This window comes from Hydractinia symbiolongicarpus, chromosome 4 (genome assembly GCF_029227915.1).
Source record: "Hydractinia symbiolongicarpus strain clone_291-10 chromosome 4, HSymV2.1, whole genome shotgun sequence".
Taxonomy (NCBI): Eukaryota; Metazoa; Cnidaria; class Hydrozoa; order Anthoathecata; family Hydractiniidae; genus Hydractinia; species Hydractinia symbiolongicarpus.
In genome coordinates, this window is record NC_079878.1 from 23,652,976 (window position 1) to 23,676,934 (window position 23,959).

Below are 23,959 nucleotides of genomic sequence, written 5' to 3' on the forward strand. Positions count from 1 at the left end.
AACTCTTCTTCTCTTTCTGCAATGTTTTTGCTTACAAAATTATCAATTTTCATTCTGTTTGTACAGCTCAAACGGAGTGCAAAGAGAAGAACAATATAAGTTTTAAAGTGTATACATTTGTATCAGTCGTGATCGCTTTCTCAGATTCACTTAAACTAAGACTTCGTGCTGCAGTTTTAGAAACAATGTGGTCGTGTTTTTGTGCTACTATCTTGTTAAGAATGACTTTAATGCTTTATCTAACTTTGTAAGTGATTTAAATGTCACGCATGGGCAGAAATAATTAGTAAACGATGCCATACAGTAATATGGGTATACTAAAAGCATTTATTGTATCCTAATGTGTGACATCGGTAAACTTAACTTTGCTAATTTTCTCACTAATTTAAGTACAACAGTAACAAATTTAGATCTCTGTCCTTCTTCGAAATAGAAGAAAATGCTACGAATCTGGTCCCAATAACACAAATTGTTGGTGCTAACAAGTTTTAGAGATTTTTCCGTATTGGAAGGGTTGGTTTAAAATTACCTTGAAGTAACAAGCAAATGGTTTTATAAGGACGGGCGTATGCGTTTGACGTACGTGTTAGAAGGGTCAGAAGTAGTTCATTGATTGAATAAAACAGAGAGTAAATAATATTCTTATGTGCATACGTAATTAATATCTTGACGAACAAGCTGTTAAAAAAGATTTGTAGTCACAAAGTATATAAGTAATAAAATTGCCCACTAATGTCCTAATTTCACAGGGTCACAAAAGTATCCGTCTGATGGGTAGGTCCTCTTCATGGAGATGGCCGCTTCAAAGAAATATAGTCGCGTTATGGAGATGTCCTCTTTATGGAGATGGCTGCTTTATGGAGATTGCGCTATAGCGACTGTACCTTTAAACATAAACGAGAGTTTTGCGTGCGACGAACATTCATAAAATGTAAGATACAAGAAGAGTTTAATCAACCTGTAGAGAAACTTACGTGAATGTTTTTTTTAGATTCTTCCCTCTTTTCCGCGTAGTGTTCTTTTGCCATTTTTGCTTTCTGGGCACTACTTTTTTGGGACAAACAAAGGAACATTTATATTAGCTTGTGTTCCTATGTAACTTTTACGGTATTTTTTAAACATCGTACGGAAACAAAATAATTGTGTAATTATCGTCTAAAAATTTTAATCTAAAAGGTAGTTTTAACTTTTAATTTTGCTGTATTTCGTTTGTTTTTAATCAACAATGATTCAAACGTTTTACTTTATCCCATTTGTGCGCTATATCGGGAGCAGTGTAAACCCAGCTTAACCTAATAAAATTCGGGTCTGTGATATTACAGCGCAACATGTAAAAGTATGTGTATATAGTTTATTAAAATAATATGGTGATAGTAATCAGCAGCGTTAACATTTTATTCTGCACGGACCATCGAACATGGCGGCGATGTTGCGGGAAGGACTAACATTAGTTTTGTTTTGTAGCGTTTTGTTTTACACTTCTGCAGCTCAACCCAAAAAAGAACTGGAACCTTGTAAACCCCAAGATTTTGTTCCTCATGTTTTACCATGTGATGTAAACAGGGAGAAGAAGGTTGTTTATTACTTAAATAAAACCTGGTTAGCGCATTTTTTTTCTGTTTTTTATTGACTGTAAATGTAGCTAATTACCACTATTTCCTAGCTTATTACAGACTTTAGTTGGGTGTTATGTTTTATAATTATGTTTACCTGTCGAAACAATTTCTAGAATAACACCAGGAAATAAGTTTTCAAGATCTGGCCAAAATTTATGCATCAATGTTTTTGTGATTTGCCTGAACAAACGGTTCTCTGTTGAGAATGAAATACGGATGTGCTATGATAAATATTCACCTATGTATACACACCATCCGGATAAACTATCTGAGTTCATCACTAACATATTGCCGCACGTAGTGTAGGGGGTTCGTCTGCAGCTCCCAGTTCTGGGGACCGCCGATCGAATCCCGCTCACTGCCAGGCAGTATATGTTAGTGATTACCAAAGTAGTTTTTCTACAATATAGCTAGAAGTTGAAATTTTTTATCTGTGACAGTATAAGCCATAGCTTTAACTGTGTATATATGTTTTTGCTTTAGCTTCAGCTACAAGAACAATGAAAACAAAATAATACACAACTTTACCAGTTTGTTACAGTTTTAATGTCCTTTGTATGTTTAGGGTTGCTGTCAAGTCAATATCTTTTTATGCCATGAAATTAATTATTAGAACTAGAAATAAAAAATATTATTGTTTAGGCTCAAATGCCTGTTAAATTTATATATACACTCTGTTCACTTTCTTTTTCATACAGAAAATGAGTGTACATATGTATGTGGCGCCGTAGATTAGTGGTTATAGCTTTCGTACTCTGTGCGGGAGACCGGGGTTCGATTCCTCTTGACGGCGATTCAACATGGCCGAGTGAATGTTACCATAGCCCCGTGTTAACCCAAGCCATGTGAGGGAAATTGGGGAGATGGCACACTGTGTGGGCCGTTGGATGTTGCCGGGAGTTGTCTAGTAGAGCGTGGGCCCTAATAATTGGGTCTGCATAGCTCAAAATGAGCATTAAATACTCTAGGACTCTCCATCTAAGCCATGGCCCCTCCTGGAAATAATAGACAGGGTATATCCCTCGATATTTGTGAGGCTAGCCATGTAAAATATGCACATCTATCTATCTATGTATGTATATGTATAGGTAGGTATAGGTATACGTATAGGTATAGGTACACGTATACGTATATGTATAGGTATACATATATGGGTAGGTATACGTATAGATATACCTATGCGTATACCTATACATATAAATATACCTATACATATACATATATATATATATATTATGACTGTTATACCAATAACAATTTTATATATTATATATGTAAAATGTTGAATTGCAAGATATGTTTTAAAAGATCAGCAAGGCTGGAAAATGTGCAGAGATTCCATGTTTTACATGGCTAGCCTCACAAATATCAAGGGATATAAGTTTTTTAATGTTTTTACTTTATGAATTTCCATACAATTTTTCTGCTGAAAGCAAACAAGATTTTGTATTTCATTGGTATTGGGGTGTCTTTCAAACACCAAACAGCATTGATAGTTAGGATTAATTAAAAAGAAGAATCGATGTTTATTTATCAAGATATAAAATACTTTGAGTTGACCAGATGTTTTGAAATTGCAGGTTGCATAATATGTACCAAATTTTTATTGACAAGCTTTTGGATTTATCTATTTACTAAAGTTTTTTCTTTTAGAAATCTGTTTATGTTTTTTTAATCTTGTGCTTAACATTATTTCTTTAATTGAGATGTTTGATAACATAATAGACATTTTTTGTTTACAAATTCTGTGTTTAATCTGTTGTAATAGATAAAATCAAATTAATGATCGTATATAAATAATGCATGTACATGCTATGAGGCTTATTTTATTCTTTTTATTTCATAGAATTTATAATTGTTAACTACTTTTCAGCAATTTAAATAAATAATTGTAACCCTTCAAAATATTGTAAAAGGGTTTTCCTGTTAAGGTGGCAATAACCCCTTTAAAAATAGGAATTTTTTTTTACATAATTAGTTACAAAAGATTGTTTTCAGACTATATATTCATTTTTTTTCTGTTGTAACACACTTGTCACGATTTTATGGCTAAAATACTATTATCTTTCACCAAAAATATTCAGCCTCAATAATTTCTCTTTAAAATAAAATTCATGAATAATTAATTAGTTCTGCCGAATATAGTTTAAGTCTAGCGCTTACGAAATTGTACAGGAAGAATTGACGTAATTATTATACAACAAAGATGGTACACTGCACAAGCTTTAACTTTCAATAGCATTTTCGTTTTGCTTTAAAATTTTCAGACATGCTTGGTGAACCATGCAGCCATGATACAGTGTGCGGAAATCTTTCTATTTGTAATATGTTTCTTTTAACGGTGTTCAATGCAGCGGGGGATGCTAACAAAGAATCTTTTGAAAAACACAAAAGGCTATTGTTAAAAAATAAGAATGAACAAAAAAATCCGCACACCGTTTTAACAGGGTTAACCCAAGGTTTATTTCAAACCAGAAGCTGATGAAACATAACGAGATTGTAAAAAGTTGGAGCTCCTAGAAGCTGATTTTTTTCTTGTTTATAATACATTTTTAATAAAGAGATATCTGCTGACTCAGCAATTTTAGTGTTAAATTTTAATCATTTTATTATGTATTAAGGCCTATATTTTCAGGAAATAGTAAAAAAGGTAAGAATAAAATACTGAGTAAATAATTCAGCTATTTGGACAGCTAAAAAAGGGTTACTGCCACCTTAAGTTTATAAAATATTTTGCATTTTTTATTTAATTAAGCATGCTTTTTAACTGCTAATTAGAAAATCCACAGTCATTGCTATCTTGTAATGAGCTTTTGGCATATTTAATAGGTTTATAATGTTTAGCACAAGCTGTTTGGGTCTACCATCAGTCATTAAGGTAATTAAATACTTAACCACTAGACATGCCTTCATGCAATCAAACCTACTAAAGCTTTGTTAAATCCAATTATTAAATTAAAGGAATTATTTTCTTTAATAATCAATAAGAAGTTTGTACAAAAACAATTATGTATAAACCATAAATTTACCAAATAAATTAATTGTGTCATACAAAAATTTTTTTACAGCTGGTAAGGTCACAGTTTATAATAAATTTTGCTTTACATAAGCTGTACAAAGGCCATGCGGAATGCGGCTATATTAAATTATTCCACTTAAAATAAAAGAAATCATCTTGTTTCCTGTCAGAGCGTTAAATCATTTACATTAATCTGCCCTGGCTATACTCAATAAGTTTGCAGTCTCCAAATTATGGGTTATTCAGCAAAAATTAGGAGACCTGGAATGAGTAAATAAGTGTCATTTTGGCAATAATTATGCTAATCAATTCACCTTTCAGGCTTCTCATTTTGAGGTACGCGATCGCGTTCCTACGCCCTATTGTGTACCTGAATTACGTGAGGCACGGGAAGAACCACATACCTCCGTTGACAGATTACTTCCTAATGAAAGATAGTCATATTTAAAAATCCACATGCCATGATGCTAGCAATGTGTTAGTTACAGTCTTTTCTTGGTGGGACACTTTTAGATCTCAGAATTATTGAATAATCCCAGTCCTTTTAATCCTTGAGCAAGCCTATTCATAGCCAACCTGATCATCCTAGCTAATTCACCAACTTCTGACTTAGTTAAAAGAACTACGTAGACATAAATCTCTTTTGCCTGGCCCTTTCATCGTTGGTAACCAGGTCTTACACAAGAAATCCAGCCATGTGGTTCTTGACTAATGCGGAGGTGAACACCAACAGAGTACGGATGAGGCCTTTCTGCAAAATTGTACTTACAGGCAGAACAGACATTTTATCATGGATTTAATTGCAGATAAGATTTTCATTTGACAAAGCAATTGAAAACCATAGCTGGTCCAAATTTAATGATGGATTTTTTTCTTTATGCTGCAAGTATTATTCAAACAATTTTTAAAACGAAACTCACATGCTGTTGTCTGTATAAATTTTGTTAAAATGTAGCTAAACCTTCCGAAGGAATTTTAAAGTTTTATTTAAGCCATGTTGATAAAGATTTTTTGAATTTGAAAACAAAGCATATGTTTGCCTATTTGCTTGTAATGACCTGAAAAATCAACAAAATATTTATGAAAATAACAGTATAGTCATGCATACTATTTCGGACATGTAGAAAAGGAAGTTAAGGTTGAGAGAATCGCTATACATAGACACTCAATCATTGTGTTTGGGGTTCACGATTTAAAACGTCCCCTACTTTTCTACCACAAAATGAATACGCAAAAATGATTAACCTTGGAGCCCGTATCGCACGCCTTTGCACGCGCGTTGTTACACATATAAATACCCATTTTAAAAATCGCGTACCCAGAGCAAATTAGGTACGCTACGCAATCGCGTAACATGTTCAACTGGCGTACGTGATTGATCACGTAAGCACATATTTACAAAATGAGAAGCCTGCCTTTGTAATATCTATGCATTTATAAAATTTAATAAACATTTCTTAACAGGTCTAAAATAACTTGTGACAGAAAATGTCATAATTTGTTGTTCCTTTAATGTGAAAGTATAAAAAATCTTCTTTAAATGGGAATATCTTAAGAACGAAAAAAAAAAAAAATTTGAAAGACTTGTTAACCAACCTTTTAACCTCTATAATATAAGTCCAACATCATTTTATACCCTAGATTCCCTTTTAATACTTAATCATGAAATAGGATAATGTGCTTTGATGAACAAGTAATTTATTTATTTATTTTTTATGATGTCTTTTCTTAAACAATAGGTTGATGCTGCTTAAAAAATTAGTCCCATTTTAATTTTAGGTCATACCTGTCTGGTCTAGTTATTATGCAAGGGTGTAAATGTAAATATAATATATAATTGTTTTGAAAGTTACATAAAGAATAAACTTGTTATTTTAAAAAAAATTTTCTCACACTAATAATTTACTTTTAAAAAACGATTTTTCTGACCTTGACCTAATAGCACTTTAACAATAATATTCATGCCTAAAATGATCATTTTTGTGTAATTACTGTCAAGGATGTGAAAATAAAAATACTTGACTTCACAAACATGTCTGAACGTTCTATAGACCACTTAACTGTCTAAACAATTATACTCCAGACAAAAATAAAAATTCATTAGGCCTTTTTTACATCATACTTTCTCTGTGCTGTCTAAATTACTCTGTGGCATTTTCTGTTTATTTTACTTACGTTTCTTTTTTTAAGCTTTGTACATAATTCTCTTAAACCAAAACTATATGTATCAATTATAAACACAATGTTTTTGTTAAAGTGTTTAATAAATATGAATAATTTTACCACAAATGAACAGCATATTGATCAATCTACTACCCTACTGTTAACTCTAAAACCTTTCCTCATGACGTCCATTTAAGACCTGTAATACATGCCATACTTTTCTTTTAACCAAATAGTTCTATGTTTGTCCAAATCTAATCTGCAACAATTTTATCAATGTTTTGATGTATGTAAGTAAAGATAAATTTACATTTTTTTTTAACTAAATTATATACTGAATTATAATATTTCCACTGACATAAGGGACAGAAGGTTTGACAAAAATGTAGAATTATGGAAATTATATAATATGTAGAATTACGGAATTAAGGTGTGAGTAAGGGAAAGAAGTGCTATGTATTATAAATCGTGTAACTAAAATTGAATGGTGGTTAATGCATTGACTTAGTTATATTCCAAAAGCATATAAAATTATCTAGACAATGATCAAAATATTATTTGAAAAAAATAATTTTAGATCATAAAAAAACGCCTTAAAAAATGACCCCCTTGTTTAAAAAATTTGCTCTATTTACAAAACTAAAAGATTTTCATACATTCTGTTTGCAATTTTGTATTCACTATACATATATCTCGGGAGCATTTTTGAATTATGCCTTGAATGTTTTTACTTTTAAAGATATTTCCCATCAAAGTTAAGTACTAAATTATTCCCTTCGTTTCATCACAAAAACCATCATAACTCGAGTTAGGGTTACATTCACACCTTAATTCAAAAAAGCATCCGAGATGTATACTCCTCCTTAAAGCTTTTATTGTTTTGTAAATGGAGATTAAAACGTATGGCATACTCTCTGAAAAAATTAACTCTGTGAAAAGGAGTTTTAAAGATTTTTTAAAAGTTAGTTCATTATTTTCTGTATAATTCATTCGTCGCCAAAGTAACAAATGTATTTGAACATTTTCTGTATGATGCGCACATGTCTACTTACTTCCACACTTTGATCATAACGAAACAACATGGATAAGATAACAAATAAGAAGAAGAAAGGACACAGATAAAAGTAAAAAAATGAAAAAAAATATAACAAAGTTCCACATAAAAATAACGATTGCTTTTTTTATAATCTTTTATGACGGTAATTTCATTATCATAAAAGTTCGCTCGTCTGAAAGTGAGTAAAAATTATTCTCAAGATGACATATTTATGAACATTCAGAAATATGTTTTTGTGAGTACAATAAGTTATGTGTGTTGTGAATGTAAAGTAGGTTTTTTTGGAATAAAGACATTCTTTCAGATTTTTTTTCTTTTCTATCAAAAAGCTCGTATTCGATTCTATACGAATGCGTAAAAAAATTTTTTTTGAAAAAAATGAGATTTTTTCCCTTACTCACACCTTAAATACTAGTTAAATTTCCACTTGGTTGGATGGCAATTCTCTTGTGTAGAGATTACAGTCAAAATTATATATAGAATCATATTATTCCATGAACTGTTGTGATACCTAGTTACATATATAAGAGTTGACGCCTGTTTTTTCTACCATTCGAAACTATGTTTCTGGAATGCAATGGCTTGGTTAATCGTATTTGCTGTATGTCAATTTAATTTATATGTAATATCTAAAAACGTCAAAAAATAACAAATAGGACATTTTAGTTACATCCATTTTGCATAGCCAAGTTGAACACCCTGTAGAAAAATCCACTTTATAAGGAAGACAAACAGTAATGTGCACTGCACATGCACACTTCATCATCATCATCATTCTCGGCTTCACGTCCGTTTTCCATGCTAGCATGGGTTGGATGGGGTATATTAATGACCCTCTTCCAATCTGATCTAGACTGTGTTAGATCTAAACTCAACTTCCTCTGTATCAAGTCTGTCCTTATAACCTCCTGCCAGGTCTGCCTATGGGCTTTGCCCCAGGAACTATTAAGTCTCTACACTTTCTTACCCAATTATCCTCCTCCATTCTTTCCAAGTGCCCCAGCCAATTCAATTTTCTTATCTGGATAACATCTTTAATTCTACGGAGACTTATCCTGCTTCTTAGCTCATCTGAACTCTTTCTGTCTCTCAGACTGGCGTTACACATCCACCTAACCATTCTCATATCATTCCTTTCTAAACGGTCAAGATCTTCCTGCTTCACTGCCCATGTCTCACTACTGTACAACATAACACTTCTTACACAGGCCTCATACAACCTACCTTTTACCTCAATTAACAGAACTCTGATAGTCAACGAAGGAAGTAACTCTCTGAACTTTTTCCAAGCAGAACCTATCCTGCAAGTAACACCCCTTCCCAAACCCCCTTCACTGCCCAACATATCACCTAAGTAACAGAAGTTCTCAACTATCTCTAACGAGCCACTGTTGTACATCATTAAAGCTTCTTGAGGCATTTTCTGTGATACACTTTTTCCCTAGCGAGAAAAATTGTCCATTTTACCCCCTTAATTGTTTCTATTTTATATGCAAACTTTCCAAGGTGAGGTCCATCACACAAAAGAATTAAAAAAAGATGGGCTACTGTTCTCCTTCATCGATACAATTTCATCTTTTTACCCTTTCTGAAAATTATAACCTGTTATCAACGGGACAATGCATCAAAAGTGTTTGAAAGCGTCAAAGTTTTTTTATGACTGTTCATTTGAGAAATATTATTGGTTGTCATTGTTTTTTAATGAATGAGAAAGATTTACTTTTGGTATATACTTTTAGGATTTACTTTGTACATTTGGTTTTATTTATGTATTCATAAATTTAATTTCATATATTTCTTCTGGGTCTTTGCAGTGTAGAAAACTCTGGCAAACATTTGCTATCACATAAATGAACAATATAAATTGTAGTTTTTTTAATTCATGTTTATTAAAAAATAAGTTACAACAAATTTTAATGTCTCCTTTTCTTTCCAATGTCTTTTCTTGGAGGCCTCTAGCTGCGGTTTGCTACGTGTTACACTTTTGCAATGTCATTTTTGTTAATAATTCCACTCTTCTTGTTTTTACGTGGCTAGTTGAAAAAAGGCATATTGTTGGCAAAGAAATGCTCTCATTGAGGTAAAAACAGACATAATTAAGTTGCACTTTTTATTTTTACACCACCCATTATATACCACCCATTTTTGACAATATATTAAAAAATAATTTTTGCGTGTAGTTCCCCTTTAATATTAAAGTAAATTTACAAGCTGTAAGCAAACATGAAATCCATCTACCATATTTTCCGGTATATAACCCGCACATCGTATAACCCGCAGCTCAGCTTTTTTAGGGAGTTATAAACTAGGTGCTAACAGATACCCGTACCTTTGTATAACCCGCATATCAATCGATGTGTTTTACTTACCCGCACCTTTGCATAACCCGCATCGTGTTAGGAAAAAAATTCAGCGTATTTTTGCTTACCCTAATCATTTTATAAATGTGCGTGTGTTCTGTTTTTTTCATGATGGAGACAAGTGGGGGACGTTTAAACTCGTGACCCCCAAACATGAGAATCGAGTGTCTGAACTAGCGACTCTCTCACTCTTAACTTCCTTGTCTCTAATTGCCAAAATAATAATGAATCAAAATTAATTTGACAATGCTGTTTTCCCTTTATTTGTAAACATTAGTTTAGCCAATAATAACTCTTACTTCCTGCGATTAAACAAATAAACAAATAAAAAAAACCCATCCTATCAGGTTATAAATCCAAAGTAAAATCTCTGTTTTTTATGTATATTTAAGTTTTTTTGGCATAAAAATAAACAACATAATAATTATCACAGATTGTCTGTAACAGCAATGTACGGAACATTCTTTTCTAATTTTTATAGAATTTTATTATCTATTTACATCTCAGCAATCACAGCGTGCACGATGAAATAAATGGCGGCAGATAGTTGCGTGTGTCTTATTAATTGTATTTTAAATTTATTTTTGATATTTTCAGTGGCCACCTGTTGCTCGAAGGTAGCGAAGATAAAAAAAGAAAATTATTATCTATACTTTAATTTTAACATTTTTCAATATTTTTAACAGAAATTAATAATTAAGTCTTGGGCACTAGGTTGTGAAATACGTGTCAATTAAACCTAAAAGTGATACCTGCTATATTGCTCTATTACCAGAAGCAAATCATTTCAATGTGCTTGATGTAATTGCAAAGATACAAATAGATTAGAATTACATTCAACACAAAGAAAAAATGATCTCCAGAATTTCAGAGAGAGCTGGTAATACTAGCACTGGCAAGCAATAGAAATTTAAAGCAATTTCACTGTCTGAAAAAAATTAAATCACGTAGTTCAAGTAAGATTATGTAGATATAGGATCCCGCATGCAGTTATATTAATGTACGCATTTTATCCCGTTGGTACTGTTTTCTTCATTGAATGTATAATTTTTAAATTTCACAATAAATGACAGAAAATATAAAACTTATCACATTACCCGCACCACATTGTAACACGCACAACAGTGGAAGTCGTAAAAATCAACTTATAACCCGCGGGTTATATACTGGAAAATACAGTAATATCAAAGTACACAGTAGTGTTCTAGGTGAAACATGATAACATAATATACAACCCCATTACGTAAAAGTTTTTGACATATTTCGTTAGGGGATGTATAATTTTCCTACTTCATCTATAAAAATTCAAGAAAAATTATGAAAACTTGTGTTGTTTAATTATTTATGAACTATAGTTCTATTGGTTGTCGAAAAGTCCATCAACACATCCCAAAAAAGTCCAGAAGCTGTCACTAAATATATTTATGAACAAAAATTAGACTTAAAGGTACACCTAGGTCAAAGTTAGGCCAATTCTCTTAGGCTAGTTGATGATTTCTGAACTGATGTATTAATGATAAAATCAGGAAACATAACCCCAATAAACTTGGTAATCATTAGTCATAGCCAAGATCCCGTGCATTTTCTTAATTCTTAATCAGTGTTTCTGAAAGAAAATTACCTTATTGGACAGACCATTAATGAAATCATCAGGAAATCTCAGTCTTCTGAAATTACATATATTTTTCTTTAATTTTTTATATACAAACAAAATGTGTCCAAATGCACAACTAAGCTAATACACTCTTCTTCAGACACAAAATGAATCAGCAGAATCAGCTGGTTTATGAGAATAAAAAAGACAACAGTTGCTTTACAGTAATTAGAAAGTTGCTTTACAGTATTTTGACAATAATGTGGTAAGAGCCTTTTAAAAGACAATTCTTATGTACAGTTTTAACTGTATAAACCTTCATGTTTTAGTGACCTGAATTCTAATACCAGCACAAAATACCCACCAATTGTAGAAGGTGTGCCATGCGATTGTCTGCCAGGTGAAGGAGAAGTGGAAGAGTTTCCTAACATCACTTGCAAAAAATGTCAGCCTGGTTTCTACAGCCATGGGGGTGAAATGCTTGATGACTGGACAAATTGGAACAAAACTGGCGTACCAGGGCACGCCTTAGATGTTTTTCCATATTGCAGTGATTTTCTGACAGGAAAACGCTGCAGCACATGGCAGTCAAGAGGTACGTAGATCTAAATTCTTGTTACGCCTAAAACTTAATAAATCATGGTTCAAAAATTCTCAAAAATATAGCTCCTCTTACTTTCAGTAAAGGCAAAGTCAAGGCTTGTGTAATTAATTATAAGTAATTTTATATTTAGTTTGAATGTTTGTCTGTAATTGCAACAGTTATTGTGCAACATTCGTCCTGCATTTTGCGCAACTTGTATTTGCAATAAAGTTGTGTAGTTCCCCTTTAATATTAAAGTAAATTTACAAGCTGTAAGCAAACATGAAATCCATCTACCATATTTTCCGGTATAGTTTGAATGTTTGTCTGTAATTGCAACAGTTATTGTGCAACATTCGTCCTGCATTTTGCGCAACTTGTATTTGCAATAAAGTTGTGTGACCGTTGTGCAACTGTTGCTTAGCACTTTATTTTTATAAAAACCAACGACAACAACATTTATTAAAAGTGTACAGAGCTTTGGTTGTTTGTTATAAAAAATTTAATTTATCTTCTAGGAAATGGAGCTTATCTGATATCTGGCACCCCAAAAAATTCATCGGACCTTCATTGTTTTGAGCAATCTATTTTGTCCTTAAGTCGGAATTTTGTAGGGAAGTCATGGCATAATCAAATTTCATTCAGATATAAGGTGGATGGTTCGCCCTGCAGAAGAGGAGCTACAGTGTGTCCTAATGGCCTTCACTTCTATATAAACAATGTACTAAGATTGAGAGTGGATTCTCAGTTTCAATGGACGACATTCAACTACAATATCTCAGCAGTAAGTCATTTTCATATTGCCTGATGGATAATGGGACTAAAGGTGGGTCTTAGGTATTTTTGGATAGACACTATTCTCTAAGTGTCTTAAATTTACAGTCCTTTTTTCAAACGTAGGATTGGATTAACAGTACACTATTTACAATTTGTAAATCAGTATGCTTTTTTTGAATAAATATAATTATTTAATATAAACGAAAGATGTTAAATTTGCAAATTCCATATTTGTAATTGCTTAGTATCTTTATCTTTTTTTGGCTTACAGTTGCTCCTATACCACTCGTATCTAACCCTAACTTAAGAAAGTCTCTTTCTAGCTAGGGAGGCCCTATCACTAAAAAGACACTTTGTTCACTATTGTATAGTCAACAAACTTACAGATACATTTGTAATTGCAAGCCTGCTATTTTGGTGTACTTAGAAACCTTTTTATAAGCAAGTTTCGAAGTCTTGTCATATTAAGCTTTTAAAGGGTTGTTTTAGAATTTTTTACGCACCCAATCACAAGCTATCTAGCTTTCTTTTTTATTCTTGCTATCCTTTCTTTAGAGTAAACCACTAAAAAGTAAGAGTTATCGTCTCAAATAGTGAAAAAATTTTAAAAGTTTCCAAAATCTCCATTAACCAAAGAACTTAATTTTAAAAAGAAAACAAATACCAACCAACCACAACATTAGAATGATTTTTATTTTACTATAAAGCTTAAATTAAGGCAGTAGCCCAATATGTTTGCTGTAATACTACTACATATAATTTAATCACAACAAGATTTGATTATTGAATTGGTTTTTCTTAATTGTGTTTTTTTATCATCTTTATGCAACAATTTAGGGATTTAATCAATTCAAGTTTGTTTATCAGAAAACTTGTACAAGAGATCAAATTGAAGATGTTGCCTACCTGCAATACATCTCTATGGTATTGAAGTTTTTCTTAGATTTGTTTACGTTGCAATAGCTTCGTGTTTGCAGTGTAATACACAGTTTGCATAAAAAACTTGTTATTATTGTTCAGCAGCAGTTTTATGTTGCCCTTTCACGATAGAAAAAACTTCATCATAAGGCCGTCTCTAAAACATTTTTACTTTGTTGTTTTCCGACCGACCTTTGCAATTTCTCGCCGACCACAAAAATTTTGGGTCAGGATTTTTATTCATTCTTTAATTTTTCCAGTATTTCGCTGATTTCCGACCCAAACAAATTACTGACTCAAATTATTTATCCATTGCTACGAGTCGGAAAACGGCAAACCAACAATTAATTAAGGACGGCCGAATGAAATAAAGTCCCTTATATTTATTGAAAAAACTTGGCCTGCTCAGAGACTTTTTTATGGTCAGACCTAAGAAATTTCTTGTCAATTGTGATGATAGGGTTAATAGCAGATTTTCTCCACTTTTTTAACTAAATTTTTATTTAATAAAAGTATTATTTTTAATTTTGCTTTAGGTTGGTACGGAGACTCCAAACACAAAATGTATAAAGTGCCCTCCTGGTACATTCTCTGATACACAAGGTGCAAACAATTGTATCAAATGCTCACAAAATTTTTACCAGGACCAACCAGGGCAACAGGAATGTAAGCCCTGTAAAGCTAATTTTTTTTCTCGCCTTGGAGGAACGAAATGTGAGCCTCTACCACCGTGCACACTACAGGACTACTATTTCGCTATTGAAGATATTAAACAATGCAGAAAGAAAGCTGGGAAATGGATTTTAACACAAACCGCAAATTTGCCGTTGCTTCCAGGTATGCTAGAATTGTCTTTAAAAAGAATTCTTAAATTTTAACCTCTTTAAGGAAATATTTATTATTAAGTGAATTATTCAAGAAATAATTACTTAATTTCTTGACCTTAGGGAACACTCACAATTCATGCGTAAACAAAACATTACCTCCTAAAGATAGGGATGTGCCGTGTGCGTGTCAACCAGGCTATGCTCTTATTACAAGTGGAACACCAAAATGTGTGGAATGCAAAACTGGAACAACATCAAATGGAACATTGCCAAAGTGCAAAACATGTCCAAAGGGTAGTGCTGCGATTCCTGGCTTTTACTTAGATTTCTTCCCCGGGGAAAAGCTCACTAGTGCCATAACGCAAAGATGCAGTGGTGATTGTCTAGTAAGATATATTTATTCTTCTGTTGAAAAAGTATAGGTGTTTAAAAATGTTTTTTGAAACATGTCGATTGCTTATTTATAGGGTAAAGTTAAATGTTGTTTGGAGTACATAATCAAGTTTCTCTCTTTCTTTTTGTTTTTAGAAAACTTTCAAAAAGAATGTTAATATTTGGGAACCCAGGGGACAGTATTTAGCTACTCATAGATTTGCGGGTAACTTTGACTCCGTTTTGGAATTTCCAGATGTGCATGTGGATTACATAAATGCAAAAGTTTCTTTTAACTGTTCTGTGGATTGCAGAATGACCTACTCAAAGAAACCCAAGCTTGCCAAACACAATCATTGCTATTTGAAGATGACAGTGAAGAAAGGCAACAAAACCATGTACACCACAGACTGTGTCAGTCGATATTATCATTATTTGCGGAATGGAACTGTAAGGCATCATGAGTATCGACTGAGAGAACCAGGAAACTACTCTTTTTCGTAAGATTTTTTTAATGAACTTACTGATCAAACACTGTTTCAGTTGCTCAAGGTTCTGATTAGTCTTATTGTTTCTAACATTTTACTTCTTATAGGCACAAAATTTCTAATTTATTCTCAAAATAAAGGAATCATTTTAATTTTTCACAATTTCCTTAACTAGAGAAGCCAAATTAGCCAATAAGATTTATTTAAATCAATTATATTTTATATATAGTGTCAGTATGAGTGTTATTGTACTTTGTTAACCGTCTGGAATTTGCAAGGGGGTAATACAAGTTTTTAGACATTCTGATTGGCTTTTTGCACTTGAGGATAGGCGCATATAGACTGGTATTGCTCATCGTCAAGGAGAATGGTAGATCAATATAAGCAGAAATAAAACAACAAATTTTAAGGATCTTATCAACTAATTACTAATGTGAAAGTTATGACGAATAGCACAAAACATCAATTCATGGCTTATCTGCATGATTTTTTTCTTAATATCCAAAGACATTTTTGGCAACCTATCAGTAGTAACCTCAATAGCAGGCCTTCAAATCGATTGAAGGAATGGCTGCCATTATTTCTTACCATTTATATTCAACCCGAAATTGATCATGGTTTTGTTTGTTTCTTATTGAATTTCAAGTACCTCTCCAACGCACTTTTAATATTACCTTCCACCCCATCTGATCCCCTCCTTCATGTTCAGCTATCACTGGTCTGTCCATTGAACGATTTATTATTTGCATTTTATATTTACTTCTTTCCATATGAGCATGATATCATGTTCACACTAGGTGTTGATAAAACAGGTTGCGTAGATTGGTTTCTTGAACCAAGAATTTCAGCCAAGTTGGCAAGGTTTTATCAATGACTTTTTTGAACGCTCTTCAGAGTTTTTCACTTATCCATGGTATCCACAGTAGTGAAGCATGTAAACATCGTTATCATTGTGTTAATTGGAATTTTTGTTTTGCTTTTGTTTTTATCTTGGTGGATTTGACCGGGTGGTTTGTAAGTCGAAATTATTGTTTGGAGGTGATGTTGGTCATAACTATATTCTGTGAAGATATTTTTAAGGAATTCCATCGTGGTGGTTAAGTATTAAGTACTCTTTATATCCACGTCTACGTATATTCAATTTATTTTTAAACCTGAAAAAAGTTTTGAATATGACATCTAGTTTACAGCACTCTTTAAAAATCTTTCTTAATTTTCGTCTAGTTTTAATGGATAATTGACCAAGAAACGGGAGAACTATGATAATGTTATTATTATTATTGAAATTTGTTTACCCACGATAGCCTCTTCAGTTCCTATTGGTACTGCTATCAATGAGGGTCTTGCGAAGGGGGTCCTAGCGAATTTAAAGCTCCCATTTGAGCTACGGAAGTTGTGCAAGCACAGCAATCGCTCAACTGGACAACCCCCTAATATATCGATTCTATACTCATGCTGAACGTTAAGCAAAAAGAAACGATTTACACTTTTATAGTCTTTGGCATGACTCACCCGGGGTTTGAACCCACGACCTCCCGCACTGGAAGCGAATGCTCTACCACTAATCTTCTTTTCCACAGTATCAGTACTAATAATAATGTGATTTCTTTATTTTTAGAGCTTTGTTCCATCATGAAGACGAGGCCAACATTTCATTTGTCAGCTATGAAGCAAGAATACATTACGTTCACATTTTCGGTGCTGTACAGGGTTCATCAAAAGCTTGTGTTGAATGTCCTGCTGGAACCAAAGCAGAGAAGAATCTTTGTGTGAAATGTCCCGTTGGTACATACAGTAGAAATGGATCCACTACTTGTACGCCTTGCCCGAATGGCTCATTTAGTGACGTGGTAATGTGTAGCAGATTTCATTTTAGTTTGCTTTTTATTTTGTGGTATCTTTTTCTGCTTTTCTCTGGTTATAACGTTTTATGGAGAACTAACAGTAACGATATATTGATATTGTTGTTGCTAATACTGGTTTTTCTTTTTTTGTATAACTGTTGTGCTTACGTTTTTTGGCATGGATAGAGCACAAAAGCACAAATCGGAGAAAAATCCGCAAAATAAGTACCCTCCGAAATGAGTAAGCATGCTAAAAAAATCGAGTTTGTGCAAAAATGGTAAAGTCAAAATTCCCATCTGTTCTTAAAACCTCAACCTACTAGTAATATAAAAACTTATCTCTTTAATAATAGCCGTATTTTGTCTGTCTGTCTGCGATAGGCGAGTCCCGTGGCGGAAACACGAAATGCGATATATAAAGGACGGGCGACCCCGTGGAATTTTCCACGGGTTAACGGCTAGTCTATATTATAATACCCGTATACGTCTGTCTGTCTGTCACGCAAAATGGTAGCTTAGCTGCGCAATTAGCGAGACGCACGCACTGTGGTAAAAAAAGAGCGGGCGAACCCGTGGGTTGTTCCACGGGCAACCGACTATACACTTCAATTCTCTAAAAGCAACAATAACAACGAAACATACTGTTTATCTCTTTATTTGTGCCCGTACTCCGTGTTTTTGCTACGGAAACACGAAATGCAGTTTATAAAGAGAAACGGGCGAACTCGTGGATTTATTCACGGGCTACACTAAATAGCAATCCTACGACGGGCGAAAATCTCGTCCTCGGACTCACTACTATATTATAAAGTTTTATATTTAAGAAATCGAAAACGTCGTCATAGTCACATCTATAATTATAGTAATAACCCCCGTCCAAGTAAATTTCATTACACCATGCTAACAGGCGGGCAAGGATGTACAAAATTGAGATGCGGGAAATACATAGGACAGACAGGATTTAGCGTGGGATTTTCCACAGGCTGTCGACTAAGTTGAAGTGTTTTGTTGTATAGTTTTTTCCATTTGGTTTAGAATATTTTATGGGTATATGCATATCTCCATGCATAAAAAAACACGACAATTGTCTGCGTTCTTTACTTGCAGCAAAGCTAGTTTTTCTTGGGAATACGAATGAAATTCTCTTCTCATTGTTCATATTACAATATCCAATAAAACTCTGAAATATTTTGGGACCTTTGTTTTTAATTTCCTTAAACCAGTTGAAAAATAAGTATCTCGTCCAAATTAGTATTTAAATTTAATAAAATCCTGTAAGAATGCGTGATTTGTCGGCGTATATTGAAGATTAAAATGTCGCATAAAACTTTTTTTTCAGGAAGGGAGCAAGAAATGTATACCTTGTGGGTCGGGCACGACTTCAAATGCAATGAGAGATGGATGCGACTATGGTAATTGTACTTTCTCACCAGCAGAGGGGATCGTGTACGACCTATCACCTCTAAAAGTTGTCAACGGATCAATGTACAGAGTTCGAAATTATAACAAAAAGGCACATTACTACTTCCCATTGATATATCACATCAATATATGCTCATTGTCGCATGATAATTCGTCGTGTTTGGTAAAGAAGAGAAGGATTAATCAAAACCATCCACAAAAAAAGCTAGAAGTTTACAAAGAGGTTGGTTATTGGTATAAAATCTTTATTTCATTGTTTCTACAATATTAGTCTGTTAAAAATGGTGTTAGCAGGCGCATAAAAACGCACGAAATACCGATTTGAAAGTATGTGCGACCTCTGTTAAGTCGTGGATTTTTCCACGGGCTAACGACTAGTCTGGATATTACCCATATTTTGTCTGTCTCTGCGCAAAATGGTACCACAGTTGCGAAGTGCTGTAAGATTTCGTCACTTTTGTGCAATTTTGCAATTTCTTGTTTATGCCTTACTATCTCAATTTCTTTGCATGAAATGTAAAAAACTACGACTTTAGACTTTCATTTTTATGTAAGTATTCTTGTACATATTTCATCAGACAGAATTTCCGTTGGATAAAATTCTTCGCCGAACAAAAATTAAATCAACCAAGAATTATTTCGACCCTTCTGTTCAACATTTTTTCTTCAATATGATAAACAAGTAGCGAATGAGATTTTAGAGCAAATGTTTTTTGTTCTCTTAGGTCGTTCATGTTATAACTGCCCCCTGGTGGTGCAAAAAACTATATACAACTATATATACTATATATACTACAACTATATATACAACTGAAATAATTAAGAAAAGTGAATAGGCGCGTGGAAGTTGTACATTTTGATTTTCCACTTGTAAGCAGAAGTGATTTCCCTGCTTGATTTACATTTCCGAAATTTCCTTGCTTGTAGGGAAGGAGAAAATATTTCTAGTTAAATGGTGGAACTAATTGCGCGTAATAAATTGTTATATTAACTTTTAGTAAAGGAGATTTTATATTCTAGGGAAAGATATGTAATTTTTTTTTGCTTGAGGGGGAAGAAGCTGCAACTGGTGGACGACTTTGGTTGGAGGACCAAGTAAGAGGGGGGTTGATGGAGGTGGTTGAGGACACTGTGCATAAGTGCGCAATGGAAGCTGTCTTCTGTGAATCAATTCTAAATATGACTGTCAGGCTTGACTGCGAAAACAGAGTGCACTTGTTGTTGTTTCTAATGAAAAATTTTTTTGCAGATATATTTGAAAACAATGGCCTGCAAACGCTGGTCGTTTGATAAATACCAAAGCTATCCTATTGGACGCGTGTTGAACTTCCTCCCGTTAAAAAATGTTTCGTCCGGCCTTATGATTAATTTGACGCATGGATATCAATGTTGGCACAAACCAACCAGTCAGCACGTTGCTGCATCTACCAGCATCATTATGTTGTGTGATCCAAACGCAGGGGTTGGTAAACCAGAAGCTCGAAGCAATGACACATGTATGTAAAACTTTTTTAATGTTATTGTCATCGTTGTTTTTGTTGTTGTCGTTGCCGTTATCGGTTTGGTTTTCGTTGTCGTCGTGGTTGTGGTTATCGTCTCTGTGGTTTGTTGTTGTTATCGCTGTCGTTATCGTCGTCGTGGTTGTCATTGTCGTAGTTTTTGTTGTCGTGTCGTAGTCGTCGTCGTGGTTATCGTTGTAATTTTCGTAATAGTGCACGTTGTTGTTGTCGTTTTTGCCGTCTCACTCCTTGTTTTCTTTGTTGTTGGTTTCGTTTACGTCGTTGTCCTTGTGCTTGTCTTAGTCATCGTAACTGTCGTATTTGTTGTTGTTTGCGTTGTCGCTATCCTGACTGTCATGATCGTTGTTGATGTCCCTCCTGTCCCTACCCAACTTTATTAACATCTCCTTTTAGCTATTGATAAATATTGCCATTACGAATTACTTTGGCGAACAGTATACGCATGTCCGTTATGTCGCGACAAAGATTATTCCAAAGTATATTCCAAATGCATCCATGGTAAACGATATGTCACAAACTCGCGGTTAACAGGTTGTCGGTTAAATGATAATTATAAGAATTTAATGGTGGAAATTCAAAACTGCTCAACAGATGATCAAGAGGTAGAAAAATGATTTAATTCTTTCATGTTTTGTTTTACTCAGTAGGAGTATTTCGTGCTATGCAGGAATGTCAAACCTTCTGTGCTCGACAGCTCGAATATCTGTGCCGTCACTTTTGATCGTTAAAAAGAATTGTGTCCTGCACGAGATAATGTTATCAAGCTGAAGAAAACCTTCTAATCTGTTATAAAACACAAAACTCCTTCATTGTAGTTATTCAATATTGTACGTTATAGCCAATCATATTTAGTTTCTATTTAGTTTCTATTGACAATCCTCGTATTAACGCTAATAATATAAATCTAGTTTTGCCTTGCCCAACCCGAACTAAGTTTGCAGGGAGTTACACCAGAGAATCTGGTTCAGATAGATATTGCTATTTGGTGCGTTGATGTATTTTAAATGTTTACGCTTTGTTCTGTTTTCAATACAGTCCGGTTCGAGCAACAATAAAAGGCTCGTGATTGTGCTGATCGTATTGGCTTTGATTATTGCCATCCTTATCGTGTTTGTCGTCTACTATGCGAGGAGGAATCGATATCTACGCGACACCATATTTCTACCAGGAAAATCGTTCTCTAAAGTGCAGGACGATGAAGACGAACTCGTCGATAATATGCATATGTAGAGGTAACTAAATATTCTATCAATCTTTTGAAAGACTTAGTTCACGTTGCTAGGGATGTCTCGTTTATTTTACAGCATACGTAAAAGCTGTTTTCCACTTCAAGAAAATTTGTCGCGGAACAGAACGGGTATGAACAGAAAAGGTTATAAGCATTCGTATTTAAATTTTTTACACAACGTGAGTGGAAAATTATCCTTTCCGTTCCTTTTCGTTCTGGAGAGAGTAGAATCGAGTTCAACTTTTTCTTTGCGAACTGTGCAGAAAAAAACATGGAGAGTGAGTTAGCCAATCAGATTATTTTTTTCATTAGAATGCGCAGTGTGTTTTACGATCTCTATTGATATGTGCGCAATAATATGAAGTGGAAATTACTAACAGGAAATTGTCTGTTCTATTCCGTTCTGCTTTTGTCCGTTCCTTTCCGCGAAATATTTTTTCCTATTGGATTGTGATTCTTATTATGGGTTGCGAGGATGTAAAACTTGTAAGGGTGTATTTACTTTTTAAGATGTGCATGTCGAATCTTTTCATGGCACGTCGCAATTTTTGTTTTTGTTTATTACATAGAACAATAACAAAATTTTTGTTCATCTGTTAGAAGTCCCAAACTATCTTTTTCAATATTGTCAATGATTAAATTTGACATCTGTTTCAAAAATTAGCATAATTCTTTACAGTCTGTTTTATATCAACATGCAAATTTGTTGTTTAAAGTATAATGCAAGGTTTTAGAAAGTATAAAATTTTGATGTCTGTAAAATATTAAGTGTGTCAGAAAAAAAAAGACTTGATATGGAGTGAGCATTTTCTAAGAATAAGATGTTGTTTTCTTGTTTCCATACTAAACGGGTTTTTTTTGGACTTTTTTTGCAGAGTTGCAGATTCATGTCGGCAAGGTGTATTGTTGTGATGTGACGACGAAATGTAAATATTAGTTAAAACATGGAGATGAAAACCATTATAAAGCCAGAAGGGTAGCTATTAAGTTGTTCATTTTGTAAAAAACTTGGGTTACATTATATTCTTGCTCGGTTAGTTTTCGCAGAGACGTTTTTAAACGCCATTTTTACATTGTTTCATCATAACAATAATGAGAAAGCCGTTTACATATAACTTTCTGTTGTGGTTTACCATATTTAACTTGTAAATTTTCAATAAAGAACAAATCATATACTGTCTAGAATCTTGATTTGATAATTGTTAACTTATAAAAGGGTACCATGATATATTATTACCTTCTTATCATATGTGTCCGGTATCCACATTCATTGTTCCATTAGACAAAAATAATTTACTTTTATATTAGTTTTTACGGTCAGCCTGTACATTTATTTACTACTGAAATATTCGTGTTGATCACCCTCTAATCTCCGCCCTTTAATCACCGCCTTTTAATTACTGCCCTTTAGATACCGCCCTTTATCTACCGCCCTCTAATTATCGCCCTCTAATTACAACTCTGTGATACTAACCATGATTTTTTTTTATGTAAGTTTAAAATATTTATGTCTATTCTGAATATTTGGATTTATTTTGTAAGAACTTTAACAGGATAAAAAGTCTTTTAATTTTTGTCAAAATAGAATTCAAATAACTTTAATACATGGCTTAAATCTATACTTTTTAAACTTTTGCTCATTTTTCTTTGGTATGCATTGTATTAAGACATCTAAGTCATATATTTAAACTACAATCAAACTTGGACAATCAATGCGACGATTTGCACGAACTGGCGTTTCGTCAAAGACTCCAATAATCTATGCGAATGCCCGCTTTTAGTTTTTGTGTATATTAAATGTTATGTAACGCATAATCATACGGTTTTGATTTTAAAGTAATGTAGTTAATTGTGTCAGTTAAAAAGAGAATGATGAAGTAAAATAGGGACTGTTGAGCTTTGAATTGTTTTAAGGATCGGGTAATACAACACCAATTCGCAGTCTAATTAACCTTGTCATTCTCCTTTAAATTGTTTATGCTTTTATGTACTTTTTATCAAGTTATATATTTAATCAGATTTTAAATGCTTTAAATGATTTCACTTGATTTGTAGCGAAATATTATCCAAACTTCTCTGTAAATAAATATACCAACGAGAAAACCAATAATGTTTGCTTATTTACATGTGAGGTTTGTGTTAGTGATTTTGTACTGTTACTATTTTCCTCT

The 23,959-nt window shown here is 33.3% G+C and overlaps 1 protein-coding gene across 1 annotated transcript; it reads left to right on the forward strand.

The window, feature by feature from the left end:
• Nucleotides 1–1,308: 1,308 nt before the first annotated feature.
• LOC130641930 (endosome/lysosome-associated apoptosis and autophagy regulator family member 2-like) lies at nucleotides 1,309–23,898 on the forward strand. Its single transcript, XM_057448954.1, has 13 exons — nucleotides 1,309–1,599; nucleotides 12,139–12,404; nucleotides 12,911–13,176; nucleotides 14,007–14,093; nucleotides 14,624–14,924; nucleotides 15,035–15,300; nucleotides 15,443–15,786; nucleotides 17,393–17,624; nucleotides 18,958–19,263; nucleotides 20,290–20,536; nucleotides 20,954–21,162; nucleotides 21,596–21,792; nucleotides 22,664–23,898. The coding sequence occupies exons 1-12, from the start codon at nucleotides 1,418–1,420 to the stop codon at nucleotides 21,788–21,790; spliced, it is 2,901 nt and encodes a 966-aa protein (XP_057304937.1). The 5' UTR covers nucleotides 1,309–1,417; the 3' UTR covers nucleotides 21,791–21,792; nucleotides 22,664–23,898.
• Nucleotides 23,899–23,959: the final 61 nt, after the last annotated feature.